General features: G+C 40.2%; 1 protein-coding gene across 1 annotated transcript; it reads left to right on the forward strand.

Annotated features, from left to right (window-relative positions):
• Window positions 1-2,727: 2,727 nt before the first annotated feature.
• Window positions 2,728-18,231, forward strand: LOC128141816 (carbonic anhydrase 3-like). Its single transcript, XM_052786988.1, has 7 exons — window positions 2,728-2,841; window positions 2,918-3,115; window positions 6,307-6,425; window positions 8,377-8,469; window positions 10,304-10,369; window positions 12,899-13,054; window positions 14,266-18,231. The coding sequence occupies exons 1-7, from the start codon at window positions 2,805-2,807 to the stop codon at window positions 14,383-14,385; spliced, it is 789 nt and encodes a 262-aa protein (XP_052642948.1). The 5' UTR covers window positions 2,728-2,804; the 3' UTR covers window positions 14,386-18,231.
• The last annotated feature ends 321 nt before the right edge of the window (window positions 18,232-18,552 follow it).

Consider the following 18,552-nt stretch of genomic DNA (forward strand, 5'->3'; position numbering starts at 1 on the left):
CAAATCACTGCAATGCAGCTGCGTATGCACTAGGTAACACCACTCTTCTTAAATGTTTAAAACTGTGGCCTTTTCTTATTTATAATGGCTTTTCCATGACAGAAGTATTTACTTCCTAGAGAAAGCGATGTTATGCAAGTTAGATGATAATGAATTTCTGAGCCAGTATCAGAAGAAAAGGATAAATGTGAAGGTAGGTCCTAAGGGATGCAAAAATAATTTTCTTGTGATTATCTCTTAATGCAGATAAATCTACATTTTCTTTTTGCTCTACCATTGATGATGAAAGCAACAGGAAAAGAATACCACCACCACCAAGTCAGTGAGACACTGTGATATGACTCAGTGCCTGGGGCTGACTCCAAGTACCTACACTGTTGATCCTAGCATTTGTCGCTTACGCGTGAGGCAATGTCTAGAAGCCGCAATGTGCAGAAGCTGACAGATCTGCTCCGCTGGGTGCAACAGGACCAGCTCACTGGAAAGCTAAAATATGAAGACTTTTGCTGTAGGCATGGGGCTCCTTAACAGAAAAGATTGTGTAAGTTCTCACATAGAGCAATGAATTGAAATACTAGGGTAAGAACTGACTTGCACCTTTTTCTGTGCAATACAAATCATGTCCCTTACCTCCATAAATGGCTCCAATAAGCATTCCTTGTATAGATGAAGTTGATTAAAAGTCTCTCTGAGCCTTCAATAAACAAGCCCACCAAAGCTGTCTGTTTATACAGACAGAAAATGAGCTGCTCCAGTTAGAATTTCATGAGCCCACAAATGTTTCTCTCTAGGAAGATGAGGTAGAAACCATTTCAAAAGGATTAATGTCTAAGCTTTCCGAATTAAAATTGCAACAGGTGTCAATTTTACATGCCTGTCCTTGCAACAAACATGGCATTATCCATTTGATTGATGACAGAGTAAAAGATTGTATTTTCTTTTATTTCAGAGTTCTCTTTTGAAAGTGAAAAGATGTCATTTTCCATACCATTGTACCTAAATCACCTCCTAGTGTTTTCTTAATTTAATTCTGCCTAAGGAAGACATAAGAAACTACATTTTTTGAAGGACACTTTGATAATGAGGACGTCTTTGTACCTTTAAAGATAGTAAGAGGCCTCTTATGATATCGTATAAGTTGCTAAGATTTAGTGAGTTTCAATCTGACATTTCTTCTCTACGTAAAGATACTATATACATCTCTATTTAAATCTTCTCAGATGCAGATTCCTAAGTGAGAGATCTTGTCCTACCTTTCTCTCAAAGGGGGGCTGTCTATTTATGATTAACCTCAGAGCTAGAAGGATTTACTAAACATGTTTAAAGAAATCATTGTAGTTACCCTAAACAAAGTCCGTATTTAGTTATTTATTAGCCTAGCTATATTGGTAAGCTAGAAGGGGAACCTTTACCCTCCAGCTGGTTTTGGGACATGAAATATACCAAATTAATCTTAGGTTCTGTATATTGCAGCTTCTCAACCTTTTCCCTGTACCTCACCAACACAAGGGGTTTGCAACCTCTCAAAGCCGCAGATTTATTTCCATGCTACTTTCCAGCGCTGACGGGTACAAGGAGCATTTTAGCAAGTTTGCTGCAACTATGATGGAAATCTCCATGGTTCACAATGCTTCTTGGCTGACTCCCAAATATTTAGCTTGGGATATTATTTAGCTTGAGGTATGTAGTTTGAGGTATTATTTAGCTGGAGGTAGATACAGTTGCAGCAGTGATAACATGGACTGACAAAGCCAGGGGAGACTGCAGCGAAGCTGGCATTTGAAAGAAAATCTTTGAGTATTCCAACACAGATGCAGAGACAAAACCAACAAACACAACCATACCTATCACTAACTCTCCATCACCTGAAAAACAGCTGTTTTCCTGGCCGAAATATTAACTGCAAAGTTGCCTAACATGAGAAAACGCATTTGGTGTAAAGCTCCCTGCGCGAAGGAGAATTGACCGGACATCAAACCCGAATTTGACCAAAGAGCCAGGCCTCCCTTGGGGCTGGCAGAGGCTAGCCTGGCATAAGGGTGTGGTTTTGCAGGCCATGAGGTACCATTTCAGGCAGACACGGTGTCTTTCGGAGCTGTTAAGCGGGAGCATTTGTGAGAACAGTGAAGCCAGAGCTCCCAAGCCTGCCCGCCCTGGGAGCTCGCCCGAAATCATCCGGGCGGACTTCACGCCCGCAACGCTGCCCGCAAATGGGGGGGAAAACGCGCAGGCTGGGCCGGGCTGGGGTTCTTGCGTTGCCTTCTGTCTGGCTCCCCGAGTTTGCGCAGCAGCTTCGCTCTTCACGCAGCCGCTCCTCCACCCGAGCCCGGCCCCAGGACCCTCCGTGGGGGCTGCGGGGCGCTCCCGCCATTTCTGCCGCAGGTTCAGCACCAGTACCTGCCCGCCCGCTCTCCTCGGGCCCTCGGGGCGGCGCAGCCCCCTCTTTCCCGCTCCCAGGACAGGGCGGGCTGAGGCGTGTCCCGCGGGAGGTGGATGAAGGGAGCCGGCGGCTCCCGCCGGCATCCCTCTGCCTCCTCCAGGGGTGGAGAAAATGGCTCTGCCCGCCCCGCCGCTGCCCGCCGCCCCTCACCCCTGCCCGCCGCCCCTCACCCCTGCCCGCCTCGCAGCCTCCCGCCGCCGCCCTCCCCCTGCCCACCCCTCAGGGGACGGCGCGAAGCCGCGGCGGTCTATAAAAAGTGCCCCGGGGCGGGAGGGAAGGAGGGAAGGGACGGAGGGAGGGAGGAGGCCACCGCGCCGGTGGAGCCGCAGCGGGGGGCGAGGGACGGGGCGCGGGCAGCGGCACCATGGCCCAGTCCGTGTGGGGCTACGACAGCCACAACGGTGAGTGGGGGTGCGGGGCCGCCGGGCGGGCCGGGTCTGAGCCGCGGTGACATTTCCTTGCCTTACCCTCCCCCAGGACCCGAGCACTGGCATGAAAACTACCCCATGGCCAAGGGAGACAAGCAGTCGCCCATTGAGATCAACAGCAAAGATGTGCGGCACGACAATTCTCTCGGCCCTTGGCACGCCAGTTACGATCCCGGGGCAGCGAAAACCATCCTGAACAACGGGCGCACCTGCCGAGTCGTCTTCGACGACATGTTCGATCGATCAGGTCGGGTTTTGGTTCAGCTTTCGGGGGTTGTTAGGAATCGAGGTTTGCAAAGTGCTGGGAATCAAAATGCATCCTGTGGTACCCAGCCTACGGAGGCTGGCAGAGAAAAGTCATTTGGGTACATAAAAAAGGTGCTCCCGGTGCTTGTTCTGGTGGATCCGGCCATGTTTAGGTCCACCATCGGTGGGACAGGGAGGCTGTAGCTGCAGGGGCACCCCTGAAATACAGACTCAGCTGGAAGGTGGACTTCTCCTCCCCAAGCCACCTCCTTCAACATGGAAACCACATCCTCAGTTTTTGTGCAAGGGGAGGGAATGTCATCCAGGGGGTTTTCGTGTGCACTCTGAGGCACTTTGTAAACACAAAACCCATTGTGTTTCTACTGACTGTGATCTTGATTTCTTCTGTTTGTGTGGGAAGTCTTAAGAGCCTCCACAGCCTGAAAAAGCTATGAAAATAGCATTTATGAAAATAACATTTCATAGCTCCTGGAAATCTATGAAATGGCTTTGTTATTTAATTGAGAGAGAGCAGTCTCTAATCTCTAAGTTAAATTGTTCAAAACTTGATTCCAGAGCTGTATGAGTGCATAGCTCTGAATGCAGATGGGCAACAACAGTCAAAATGAATAATAAATTCACAATACCGTATAATGCGAAGACATCTCAAGAGCATGCAATATTGATCAGTCCTTTATCAAGAAGGAAAGCAATCTAATTAATGGAAAACAGTTACTTTCCATTGTATTTTTCTGCATCTGCTTTGATGGCATTTGTATTGGGATTTTGTTCTTCATAAGCTATATAATTAATGAAATATATCTGCAGTACATTGAAAGATCACTATGTCGTTTATCTTGATGAGCTCATTGTTTTCTTGGACTGCTTTGTTTACCATTACAGCTACCTGTTACTGTTCCACATCTCGCAGACAGTATCTAAGCTATTTAGGATAGGGACAATCTCTTTGTTATGTATTTGTATGGTGCTTTAGTATTTATTACCCCAGTTTCTACACAGTGGCCTCAGACAAACCATAAACTGCACTTCTGTTATAACATGGAATGCTCTTCTGCAAGCACTGCATAAAATCAATGCCATGACTCAAAGCATGGGAAGTAAATTGCTTATGAATGTTTTCACATGGTGGTTCTGCTGTCTTTGCAGCTTCCTAAAGGCTGAAATGTTTAGACAGAGGCTGCTCAAGAACGTGTCTGCCCAGGGTACTGTATTGATAAAGACCCTGATTTGGCCAAGCAGACTGCAGCCCTTGGTGCAGCCCTTCCTCTGAATCACCTTCCCTCCCTTTTCTCCCTGCCTCTCCCCTCCCCATCATCTCTGTTGTCCCTCTGGGCACCCAGGGTGTACATTCACTCCCTGCTGCTATTACTAACTTTCTTCAGGCTGCTGGACAGTAGAGCTCAAGCTTTTCATAGGGATGTGTCTGACTGGAATCAAATGCAACGTTTGACAGCTCTGAAAAAACACATAAGAGCATTTCATAAACTTTACCTTCATTCGTTGGCTTCTGTGGTGGCAGCAGCTGAGAATAAGTAGTGGTCACAGATCTGATTTTAACTGGAAAAAGAAATCTAGCTTGAAGATAACCTTTTTTTGATCTAATCACATGGAAAATTTTGAATGTTAAAAAGATTTATTTTTATGCTAGAGAGATCTGCATACCATTATGAAGTGCTGTTTCCAAGTGCTTCACAGGATCTGAGCTCTGGAAAGGACCACTTGTAAGAAACAACTGCTAAATGAGTTTCCAACTCTGATACCGATTTAGCTTGTAAGTGTAGGTAGATCCCATAAATTAAGCTCCTGAAAGTTCCTGCCTCCCATTAATTCCCGTGTGAAATGGCAAGCAAATACTTGTGAGGATTTGGGCCTTAGAGTCTATGCCGTATTTATCCTACACTGAAAAGTGAAAGAATAATAATAATAATAATAATAACAACAACAACAACTATTTTTATTACGTGACTTATTTTCCATTAAAGGCTTCTACAGAAGGCTTACTCAATACTGTATTGATTTAGTTATGAAAATTTATTTATGTGTGAACAAACTCAAAAAATAAGGGGAACTGCATGCCTAAAACTCAACACAGTGCTTTGTTTCTGCCCCCCCCCAATGGCTGTGTCACCTGCCAACTAAAAAGAGAAACTGCAAAGTTAAACCTCTTGCTCTGTGTAGGTATTCCAACACATATGATATCAAGAATTAATTTGAGACCATTGGGCACAAGAGGATTTAAATATTATTTCAATGTTAACTTTGAACTTCAAAGCTATTGGTAGAAGTTCAAACTTGAATGCTATTTAAACAAGGTCTTCTGGCACTGCAGTTGTGACCTGCATTATCACCTTTCTGTGTAAGGAAACACGTCTCATTCCTGCCTTACGTAATGAATGAAAAATGTATTTGAGAGTTTATCCTCTGAGGAGTCCCTGTTCAAAAGAATCCCCAAACTGAAAGAGCAGGTGTGATGTTTTGAAAGTCAGAACTGATGTAAACTGTCAGACTGATGCATGGTCAGCATTATTTGGCTAACATCAGAACATCAGAAATAATAGCTTCTTAAATTGTTTCATCAGTGGCAATGTTAAATGTGGACTATAGCTTTTGCTTGCTCAAGAACACTTTTCTAACTCATTTGACCTAAACTCTTTTCTCTTCCTGCACTTTGAAGAGATAGATTCTTTTTTTTAGAAGCAGCAAACTATGCTATAACCACTGTTTAGTTGTCCGAACTGTAAAAGGTATGCCAGTCATGGGCTAGAGGTACACTTCAAAGCACGTTTGGGTTAATTTCAGAGTCCTATCCCCAACCATTTCACAACAGACCATTTTCTTGACAAGAATCAGCTGTGAATACCTTCCTTCTGTCTCCACATCAAGAACTATAGTGTGTCCACTTGCCAAGAGAAAAGTGGCTTGTTAGGCTTCTGGGGTTTGATTCTGTGCTTGGCTCACAGCAGCTTCCACAGTTTTCACATCAAACAGGACTATTCCTGAGTGATAACAGAATTCAGCCCCAATCTTGTAAACTGGTGAGTGTTGTGACCCCCACTTCAGTCAGCTGGATTGACAAGAGGTAGTCCACACTGATAAAGTACAGGTCGCTGTTCAGTAAATTTGTATGTCAGTATTTTGTAGGCTAGTGTTGATGTAGATTATCAATTGCAGTGCTGAGAGGTGGGCCGCTCACGGGAGCCTACAGGCTGCGTCAGCTTCACTTGCATTGGGGTTCCTCTGATGACCACGGCTCTGAGCATGTTATAGATGGAGTGAAATATGCAGCAGAGGTAGGACCTATTTTTAATAGTAGTATTCAGTACTCACTGGGATTTGACTGATTGTGCATCTGAACAGATTAACCATTCTCCCTTTTGCAAGCATTTATCTATGTTTTTTTCTCTAAAATCTGTGAAACTTGTGAATATTCATCAGCCTGCAGTAGGCTAAGTTGCATCTGCCAACAAATGTATCTTTGCAAGTATATACTAACATGGAATTCACTTCTTCAAGCAAGAGTTTTTGCTGGTATTTTAGAATGTTTTAAAAATATTTGGGACAAAGTGATCTGTTATTTCCAAATAGGAGGATCTGTTTTCTGCTGATGTTTTTTGACTTTTAGCCATTTCTGGTATAGCTTGAATTACTAAGTTAGTTTCAGAAAGCATTACTAATGAATAGAAGAACTCGCTAAAAGCACGTTTGATAAACTGACATTCAAAATCAGATCCACCTTAAAACTGATTCAGAGTGGTAAAGAGTATCTTCTAGTTTCTGAACATCTGTGCTTTAAAATCTCTGTTTATTTTTGGGAACTGTGATAAAGAGATGTTGGGAGGGTTTTTTTAATGTAAACTACTGCACTATTTTCCAAATTTGCTAAAATTAATGGCTGCTCTAGGACCTGACGACATCTTCAGGTAATAAATGTAAGTGAATTTGCCATTGATGCTAGTGAATTACTAGCAAAAGTTGCCCGCTTCCTCCATCTATTTGAGAATAGGCTCAAAATACATGCTTATGCCCACAAAAGGTCTGAGTAGTGTTTTCCTGCCTTCCACCTATACCATCAAGGTGCAGAGCTTACAGGGGCTCTGCCCACCTATCATAGGAGAAAATCTGGGCAGATATTTTACAGGGTCAGTGGGCGCAAACATTGCAGAGATGACTGTGGGTGATAGTTTTGGGTTTTTTTCTCATTCCTTAGCCACAGCCGAACTGTGTTAGTGTTCTACTTTCTGTGGCCAACTAAACAGACAAATTCTGCTTCCTCAAGTTATTTCTTGGTTAGTTCAAGCACAGACTTTTTACTTTGCTTTTGTTTGCAGTACTCAGATATTTATTGACAGGAGAAGAAAGCCTGGAATGTATGAAATTTTGCTAGAATGCAACCAAAAGTATATCGCTGCTCCACCTTTATCCTTAGCAATGATGTCTTTATCCTCAAGAGTAAAGAAACAGAGCGCAATACATTAATTCATATTCAGTGTTAATTATTTTGGTGTTATTTTAAATAATTGTTACTGTGCTTAAAAAAAAAAAAATCTGCATTCAAAATATGCACCAGACTCCTATTTTTTTTTTGTATGGTGCTATGTTCCAGACGCTACTTATTTTGAGATTCCACACTGCTGGTTGCAGCATTGGGAGCTACATACAGGAGCCAGAGATTTTCTGGAAGGAGATGTAAAAAACTTGAAATATATCCTGAAAAATACAGCATTGTTGAAAGCTGAAATGAGAAAGAAATGTCAGGTTACTATCTCCACTCCTTTCCAGTACAATGTGCTGCGAGTGGCATGAGATACAAAACAGTACCAGAGGTGCTACATACAACACAGTGTAAATCCTTGAGCTGTTACCTACATAACGTGAAGATCTAGAAATCTATTTGAGATGAAGTGCATGTCAGTAGGTGGTTTATGCGCTGCATGTGTCCATGTCACGTGCTTGAGTTAAACTGTTTATAGTTGAATTGTCTGATTAATTTTTAAATGTATTGTGTGGTAAACTCCATTTTCTTCTATGCTTCAATTAAATGGAAAGTGATGCTTTATAGAAAGTGTGAGCATATGGAAGCATGGGAGCAGGAATAGGAAATACTTGTGTATAGTTTTCTATAGTCCATTCCTTTACTTACCTATGTACTGGAAGCTTTTCTTAACTTAATGTAAAAGCTTGTAAGATTGTGCTGTTGGCAATTTCTTGCATTTATAATTGAGGTTTCATTGATTTTTTTAGTTACATATGGTGCACTGGAATCCAAAACATGGTAATTTTGCTGGAGCTTTGAAACAACCTGATGGTGTGGCTGTTGTGGGCATTTTTCTGAAAGTAAGTGGCAAATATTCAGTCTTTATAATTTTCTGTATTTTTCATCTTTCTCTAGTGCCAGGGAAAAAAGTTCCATCGTTTTTCCCTGCACTGTATCATTTTACAGGAAAACATTCAAAGCGATGCACAGACTGAAGTCACATATGTCCTTGGGCCCTCCAGATTCCATGCACTAACCCCTTCAGAGCCGACTTCTGACACCATTCGTGACACCAGTGGCACATATCATGGGTGGTATTGAAAAAGAGACACACAGCTTCAAGCCTGGGACACTTGCTAATTTTGTCCCTGGTAGCTGACCAGCTCTTTACTGTGGTGTGTACTGAGTGAGGACAGTCTGCATAGGAAGAGTGTTTCCTCCTGCCCTTTGTCTGCTAGCAGGTATTGTATCTGCCTGTCAGCAAGGTTATGTTGACTGATTCCCTTGGTCTCTTGCTGATCCCCACATAAGCTGGGAATCAAAAGGAGTTCAATGAACCTGATCCAAGGAGAAAGAATTGATGGTAAAAGAAGTTCACTGAACATTTTAACCTTGAAATACAGCAGCTTTATAAAAAAATAATACTGTACCAATATTTTCCAATTGATTTTTTTAAAAACTTAACAGAAAGAAAGCAATCCTAGTATCAAATCTGCATGTGGTCTAGGACACTGAGAAACACTAACAGGCAGACATCTAATAGTGATAAATTATGCAGACTTCAGCTATGTGGCTGTCATTTTACCTGCAGGTGGGCATTTCAGCTTGAACAGAGCATCAGAGAATAGCTCTCCTTTTACTGTTTTGTCACTTAGTAAGCTGCATTTGTGCAAGCAGTAGTAAGTGGATGTAATTAATTTTGCCACAGTGTCCCTGGACAGGCTATATCCAATGTCATTTTAATTCTGTTATACTGTGAGCCAGCCTGACCTGGTTAGTTTAACTGAAGATCAGCACCTGTCCAGATTCTCCCCTATAACTATGTCCTTCAATTATTCTTCCTTTGTCATTTCTTTTGGTCTATTGTAGGCTAAAGCTTTATCTTGTAAAACACAACTTTATGTTCCTATTAACCATGGTAAGGTCAGCTAAAGGGTCTAGAAAAGTAAGTAGTATCAGTATATCTTCTCTGGCCTTCTTTTGCTGTTTTCTTCTTGCTCTTCAGCCTAGGAGCCATTGTTTTCCTCTGGGTTTGTCATGGTTTTGGATATTGCTGAAAGAGAGATGGAATTATCTCCTGAAGAATTTAATTTAAGCTATTTTGGAACAAGACATGGCAGTAACAGCATGTCTTATGCATACTATCTTTACTCTTCTGGGATGCAGAACCGTGTCAAAGCTTTTGGAGGTGCTGAACGTCATGAACATAAGCAATAAAGTGACCCCGTAGCTTGAGGAGGTCATAACATGAATCTCCTCATGTGTCTTACATCAAGTCTGATCTGACTGCATATGTGCTGCAGCATGTTTGAAGTGTCTGCAGGAACTCCAGCTCTTCAGACTATCAACACTTCGCCAAGTGCTCATATGTCTCACAGCGGTTGTGGGTTGCTTTCAAACCAGGAGCCAAGGGCTAGGCCCTGGAGGGTGTAGATGATACTGTCTGAGCACGCAGCTTGTTCCTCATACAGTGGGAGATGCCTTGTAAAATCCTGCAATGCATTTTTTAATTGCAAAGCCAGTTACTTGAGTCTGCTATTCCGGATGTTCTTTTAACACACATAATTTTGTGTCAGTCTATACTGGATGCTCTGAGAGTACTGCTGCCTAACTTGACAGATGGGATGTACTGAATTTCTTTAAAATACTGTGGAACGTTATGAAAAAATACAGTACTTGTGCTTTGCATTACAGGTTGGAAAAACTCCCAAACCAGAGATGAAGAGAATTCTTGAAGAAATTGACAACATAAAGACCAAGGTATCAAAACATTTTTTGTGATATAATGTAGTTGAAAAGCAGCAGCAGCAGAAATCGGAAGTTCAGATTCACTTTTTGGCATCATTCTGATATCTAACAGTAGCACCAGAGGTGATACATTGGACTGTGGAGCAGGACATTTTCTTTTACTTAAGTAAACATATAACTCCTGACTTCTGTAACTATTCTTGTTGTAGAGGATTTTGTATCAATGCTTGTGTGCACAATTGATAGTCTTATTGATACTGCTCTGTAAAAATATGCTAGTGTGCAAATATCAAGAAGCATGAAAAGCTTTTTGAATTTGAGGACAGCAGTGGCCAAAACAAATACATAAAATTGAGTCAGAGATTTAGTTAGCCTGAAATGAGAAGAAACTAGTAGGAATGATGGAGCAAGCTCCCAGTCAGTGTAAGGGAGATTAAAAAACTTTATTAGTTTTAAGATGGAACTGAATTCATTTATAAAAAGAACTACATGGTACAGTTTCTGCACCAGTCCTAGGTTCTGCTTCCTATGATACCAGCACAAATAGCATTGCAAACCTATTCTAAACTGTATTCCATTTTAATTAATGATCTAAGGACCAAAGTCCATACCTATTGCATAGATAGAACTGCAGAAGGGAGTTCTTTGCAGATAATTGTGATACTGCATCTATTGTTATTTAACATAGATCTAATCTCTAGGTATACTTCAGCAATTCTACTTCATTATAAGCTTTATGATTCTAATGATGCTAAAAGAAAAGTCCCTGTTTTGTTTGACTTTGAACATACCACTAGATCACCAGGACTGAATTTTACAAACTTTGTAAGCATTTTCTTCCAAATTCAGCAGAATTTCTTGCATTTAAGTTATGTATGTACTGCCATTGATGTATGGGTCTGAGCCTGAAGTATGTTCTCCCCTCACCCAGAGTCATATTAGTTTTATTTTTTCAACATTTTCTTAGTCTTCAGACACAATTCAGTTCTTTCTGCTGAGGGAACTGAAGGTCATTTTTTTCACCCTGCCCATTGCTCCCCCTGCTGTGTCAATGATATCTGTCTTCATACAGATTCAGCTTTCTCTCATAATCCCTATATCATTTTTTGGACATTTACATGCAGAAGAACTTTGCCACAGTTAATAAAAAGTTGATCAATCACCCTGTGAAACACTGTGTCATACAATGTTGACAAGATGGCAGTGATATCCACTCCATTACATTCTATCTGAGACTGCCTAACTGGAGATTTAAAGACTTCTAACAACAAAAAAATAGAAGTCTGATTTCCTACATACAGATATTCTCTGTAATGGTTCTGGAAAAAGCAACAGTTGAAGAAAAGCAGGGAAAGATAGGTGCCTATGCAAACAACAACATCTTGCGTTTTATCTCTTACACTTATTTTCTTTCTTGTCATTGCACACATTTTACCAAGATTACTTATTTTTTAGGAAAGAATAATGGATGGTATCACCGGTGTATTTATAGCACATGCAGTTTCAATTGCTGTGATGCATTACAGGTAGAGGAGTTTCTTGGGCACTGTACTGTATTTACTGAAAAAGCACAATTTTGTTTGTGAAGTCATTTGCAAACTCATATTGAACTTACAGAGTAATTTTGTCAGGAAGATATATTTGGAGTCTTGATGTTATTCCTTCTACCCATATTTTGTGCAAGATGTGTGGCAAAGATTTCAGCTCCTCCCATTGCACTTTGTAGAGTAATACTGTGTTCCAATCTAAGGAAGATTCTACATGATAGGAGAAGGAATTAGGAATAATAGATTTTTCTTTCCAGAACTGCATCCTAAATACCAGTAGAGAACTGAAATTTCTTGTTTAGTTCTTGTTGCCCTGAGGGGACATCACAGTCCTGTGGAGATACTCTCTTGAGTATCCTATTCAGTGGAAAAGAAAAACGTCTCAGGAAATGTTGCCTGGTGTCTTCTGTTCTCCCTTGTCTGGTCATAATCACCTTTAGTTGTAAGACATTCAGAATCCAGTACTGTTCCAGGAAATATTTTGATTTTTTACATTAAGTGTAATAGTGCCAAGAAAAAGATTGAGAGTGTCACCATGACAATGTAGTTAGAGCACAGTTTTGGGAGGAGAGAGATGCAGATTTAAATTCCTTCAGATAGAGGAGAAGACTGTAACAAATCTGGGATAAATGCCTGGCCAGTGTTCTATTGGATAAAAAGGGTACCAGTACATCCAGTGCCACACTCTTTAACTTTTATCCCAAGTGACCCACAATAAAACAAAATTTTGATAATCCCAGAATAGAAAAATGTAACAATGAATTTGCTTTGGTTCCACACAAGTCAGTTTGTAATTTCTTTTCATTTATTAATGGAATCAAAATGTCAGTTATTATTAATTGTGGGGCAAATGCTTGACAGAAAGGAAAGGAGATTGATCTCTTGCATAAATCTTGATATTTAATTACTTCCTTTGTAATAACATAGATACTGATGTCTTTTAAGATGTATATCCCTAGAGTTACTGCAGAGAATTATTTTTTGTTTCTCTAAGGGGAAAGAGGCTCCTTTTCAGCACTTTGATCCTTCAATTCTTTTCCCCAAATCTCGGGACTACTGGACCTACCATGGTTCGTTCACTACACCCCCATGTGAGGAGTGTATCACTTGGATTCTCTTGAGGGAGCCGATTGAAGTCAGCTCAGACCAGGTAAACTCCAGCTAGTTCTGCTGCTCCTTTACCAGTTCGCAACAGTGTCACAGTATGTCAGTGTGATGATTTGCAAGCTCTATGTTACCTTGCGTTTTTTGATAAGGAAAGCTTTAGCTGAGGACTGTGAGAAATTGCCTGGAGAATGGACTGTTGAAATGGACTGTAAAACTGACCTTGAGAATCAGGCTGTCTTTCTAGAGACCTCCTGGAATAGCTTCAGCAGGAGTGTTCTTGGGATCCTGAAAACCTGCGTAGGCAGAAGTGCCCCTAAGCCACAAAATTCAGCCACCACACCAGCCTCAGTTCATTCTCTGTGCTTCAGCATTAAGTGGCAAGTGAGACTAACATTTAGCTGGTTTCCCAGTTTAAGAAATTGCTTGAGACCTTGACTTCCTAAAATCTGTCAGTGAGAAGGATCAAACTAGCTAGAACCTGCAAACCTGAATGTTAATACAAATTAATGTACTAATTGTATTCATATAGCTCAAATGTGCATTTACACAGGAAAAAGAACAGAGAGCCAGTCTGGGTAAGGTTACCTTCTTTTTAGTTATTGCATTAAAACTTTTGGGTTTTTATACTATTTTCTGCTTCAGCAGTACAAGTCGGGGTATAGCCTTTTTACTGATTTGGCAGTTTTCAGAACAGATTTATTTTGCATTCTGATGAAAAGGTAACAATTAACAAAGCAATACTGAATTTAAATTAATTTGGAGAACAACGGCTAAGTGCTGAATTCATGATTGAACTTAATAATCCAGTTGGCATACATTTCTCTGCCTTACAGAACAAAATACGAACTTCTGCAGACCAGCTTTTTCTATGAGACTACCTTGCATAGGCTTAGATGTGCATCCTCCTTCATGGATAGCCATATTTTCACAAGTGATTTGACTGCAGTCTGGCTCCAGCAGGGTCAGAGGAGGCCCCTACTCTTTTTCCACATTGTGATTGTGGGTCAGGGAAAATCCTAAAAGAATTCCAGGCAAGGGTCAGATGATGCATTGTTCTGTGGATGAAGAGTGTAAAGATCCACAGAAACAGCGCTAGCTGTTGGGCTGCAGTGATCTCTACCAATAATCTCTACCAGTATGCTTGTCATTATATAAGAAAATTCCTTTTCTGCCTCAAGAGTTTGTTCTAGGCATCAAGGTCTACACTGCTTCCAGGTGAATTCACAAGGACACTTTAATTTTTCTTTCTTGCAGATGGCGAAGCTCCGTACCCTTTCCAAGAGTGGTGAGAACGAACCTGTGAAGCCACTGGTTGATAACTGGCGCCCACTTCAGCCTTTGAAGGGCAGGATAGTGAGAGCCTCGTTCAAATGAAGTCTCAAGTCTCACTCTGCTGAACCCGAGTGAGAAAATCCCTGCATCCCAAAGTGTAGCTAGCTTTTGCTGTCTACTGCTTTTCCTCTGGATCCAGATCTGTGTTTCTCAGCTTGAAATTCTGAGTGGTAAAACTGAATCTGATTTTGAAAGCAGAAAAAATACTGTATGCGAATACTAACCTTAATAAGGAAATGTGAGATATACATGATTCTTGACCACAAATGCCTCAGCATTTGTGATACAGTCACTCCCCTGCCATGTGGTCTTGGAAGAAAAATGGGCTCAGTTTCAATATTTAAAATGAACTTCAAAGGTAATGTAGTAAAGGCAGAAAAATGAACCAGTAGTTCAGGAAAGCAGAAATAACAGTGGGTCAATAGTACATGAACAGGACGTAAAATGGCTGCTCCTACAGCATCCCTAGTAGTGATCTTCCTCAGATATCCCACCTCCACTGCGAACATCCAAAGAATAAGTTTGTCTTTAACATACCAGATTTTTCCTTCCCTCTCTTGTTCATAGTTTGTTATCCAAGATTATATTAGTATTCTGGGGATACACTCAGGCATACTCAGCTTCTGTGTGTGAAGAAGAAAAGATACCTTGCTGTCCTTTCAGCATTTGCTGTCTTTGCCATGTCCTGCTGCTGCCTATTGATCTTTTCTTCTTTAACTGCTGCTGTTACTTCACCCATCCAGCTGTAGAGTGCTGCTGGTGTCGTGTTGCCTTGTATTTAGTATAGCAGCTTTAGTATTGCTGAGGGGGAAGTGCCTTCTTCTCTTGCTCTGTTACCTCCCAGGATGATGGATTTTTAGTTTTGATGCTCTGCCTGTTTTTTTTATTTTTGACACCTTAGTCTGCATATTAATGATTTCACCTATTAGGGATTTTGTTGCATAAGGAGAAGGTCTTTGTAGATGACTCATAAGCATCATTTGTCTTCCCCACTACTGAAAAATCCAGGTTAAGTCACCTAAGTGTTTATTTATTGTAACTCTGTGTAATCAAGAGACTCTGAAGTGGAGTCTGTTTAGCTCTGTTACTTTCTGGGGAGACACATCAGCTCGCATATATGATCCGAGCAAGGAATCACTGGCAGACAGGAAATTCTAAATCATCTTCCCCTGTCCTTCATCATGTAAACTTTATCCTTTCAGCATGCTTCTTAAACAGCATAACACAAGTACCGTCTAGGTTGAACCCACATGCAGACTATGTGAGTAAAGATCTGTTACGTTATATTCACCATCAGGGTGTATTCAGTATTGTACATACAGGAGATTGGGTGCTCAGAGGTGGTGCGTAAAGCCTCCTGTAAATGAAGCTTCTGGATTCTCGGTATTCCTCTAACTCAGTAGGTGGCAGAGGGCATTCTTCTGGAGATGTTGCCACAAACATGTTCACAGCAACATTTATAAGGAGTATGTCAAAGTCTGAAAAAAGGAGGGTTACAAATGGCTAGAATAGGCATCTCCCAGTTCTCCTTCACTATTTCACTCTTCACCGTTACTAGAAAAATGGTGTTCCAACAGCGAAGTCACGAATAGGCAACATTGGACAAATTCTGCTGTTATTACCAGCACAATTCAGTGAGAATTCAGGAATGAAATGAGGGCAGAGTTTGATCTTTGGATTCATTTAGAAACATTCGAAGAATTGCTGAATTCCCATTGAGAATTAATATTTCAGTTTATTAGAAGTGTATTTTGCTTAGTATAAACCAGTTTCATTTTAAAAACCAAGTTCATGTCAGCAGAAACTAAAGTATTGATTGAATCCTGTTTACAAATGTTTTGGCATTGGCTTAATCTTATCAGAAGATCAGCTTTTGATATTACGAGTGCAGTACTTGGAACAGTATTGATTTTAAGAGTCTCTTGGATCTTCTTTAAACTCCTGAATCTGTACATCTTCTCAACACATAAAAATGTTTCTACAGAAAGTTCATAAGCAACATTTTTTTCTACTGTACTATGTCTTACATGTAAAATTTCTTCTCATATCCATATGCAGTTGGTCTTGGTGTTGAGAAAATTTCAACACAAATAACTGAGACAAGAGTTCGAGCCTTTCTACTTAAAAGCCATTGACTGTGATGTTTTAATCTCTTGTTACTGGGGCAATAAAACAAGATTAGTTGCCTGCACTTGAAATAACAGCTTTTGTGTCTTCAGAGAACCAATAAATCGACTTACATAAAAAATTGATTTCGGGTTTTATTTCTAATGCTGAGTGGTGATTAAAAGTAACGACTTACTAGAAAACCTTGCTACTCTTTTCTTTGATACATATGCTTGTAATGCAAGGGTGGACAGACACTCTAGTAATCACCTTTTAGATGTTAGAGTTTAGTTTAATATCTCATCCTGGTTTCTCTGTATCCAATCAAATAGATCCTCAAAAATATGAGACATCAGAACAGTATCATTTGTCTTCTGTTCTCAGGTACAAAAAAAAGTGTTTATTTCTTGCCTGGACACAAACATTCTCTTACGTCTTCCCAAAATTCACACATTCATGTCTGATCTTGAATATCACTAACTTGGATATGAATTTTGGTTTCTTGCAAGAAGCACATGGATCAGTTAGCTGAAGAGTTAGATAATTCTGAAATTTCCTGATTGATTTATACTTTTTAAGCATACAAATTAGATTTGTTAAAGTGAAATAATATCTTAATTGCCCAGAAAATCAGACACTGAGTGCACTTTGCTTTATTTGCATTTGCATGTTTCCTCTGCTGCTTTTGAAAGGCAGAATAGGCAGAAGTATATCAACTACTGACAGAGTAGTTTTGGTTCCAACAGCAAACCCATGCTTTCTATGTTGGCAGAAAGGAAAATGCAGTCCGAAATTTGTATTATTCCCTCATGCGTTTGCTCTGATTCCATTCTGTCTTCAAACTATTACTACACAAAACCATCGACCTCATTGCAAATATGCTTTACACTTTTGATTATCTCTTGAAGATTAAAGCATACGTAGTTTTGTTCCATTGCCTTTCTCTCTTTGATGAATAGTGTAGCTTAGTATTGATTACCTTGGTAACAAACTAAGGATATATTATGTGGACTCTAATCCTGCTGCCTCATCTAAATAGAGAAAAAGCCTCTGGGCACTGATGAATTAAAAAAAGTAAAAATTACCCTAATCATTGTGGTGCACTAAATCCTTGACTACTTCCATGTATATAATGTATATATTAATTTCAGCAGGACAGGCAATTGATTGAAATGAATTACCACCTATTAGGTTTTGACAGACACTGAAACTCTCGCAGCTTCCCACACTTCACAAGAGCACTCACTAGAAAATTAAAAGCTTATTCCTACAGTTTCGAAGCTTTTTTATTAACTGAAACAAGTTTTCCACCAGCTGTGGCCATCTTTCAGTCAGGTGTAAATTCATAACTGAACTGTGAATTCCTGGTATGGCCCTCAGTATACAACCAGCTATGGTTATGCATTTCTACTACAAAATGAAAAGAATTATGTATTATTTTTACTGTACCTTGAAGAATGAGTCTCCTGGATCTGCTTGCAGGTGTTTAGTTGCTGAGTAATCAGAGTTAAAGAATGTTCATATTGTCAGTGAGTTTAGCAAAATAAACCAGTATTTCTTCCTGAGGCATGTTGTCCCATGCCTCAGCAATGAAGCAGCTATACAGTGTGTGTTCCACCTCCTCTATCTGCCTTTCATTTCAATGAATTCTGGTATTTGTCTTTGTCAGTATTGCAGCACAAAGCATGTATTCAGGAATTATTTTATTTCCAAAACAAAGAATTTAATAGAACATATAATAACATCTTCCCAAATAAAGAGTACAGCTAATGACGAATTACAGATCAAATCAGACTCACCTCTTCTTTTAAGAACAGATTTTTTAAAGTAACTTCTTTTCAGTTTAGGGCTGCTGTACATGTGGATTTACAAAAATGTGCAATAATATGAAATGGACCAGTTCAGGGTTATTTGTGAGGGAGAGACAGAAAGACTGTAAAGTTTTGTCTTCATTAAAACACAGAAGCAGATCTGAATACAGATGGAGACCTTGTGATATTACTAGGAACATAAACACCAACATAGTATTGTCATTATAGAAAATTTTAACTTTATGTATTTGGACTGGACAGTAAAATACTTGCAAGAACGTGTAGAATCCAC

This window comes from Harpia harpyja, chromosome 5, assembly GCF_026419915.1.
Source record: "Harpia harpyja isolate bHarHar1 chromosome 5, bHarHar1 primary haplotype, whole genome shotgun sequence".
Taxonomy (NCBI): domain Eukaryota; kingdom Metazoa; phylum Chordata; class Aves; order Accipitriformes; family Accipitridae; genus Harpia; species Harpia harpyja.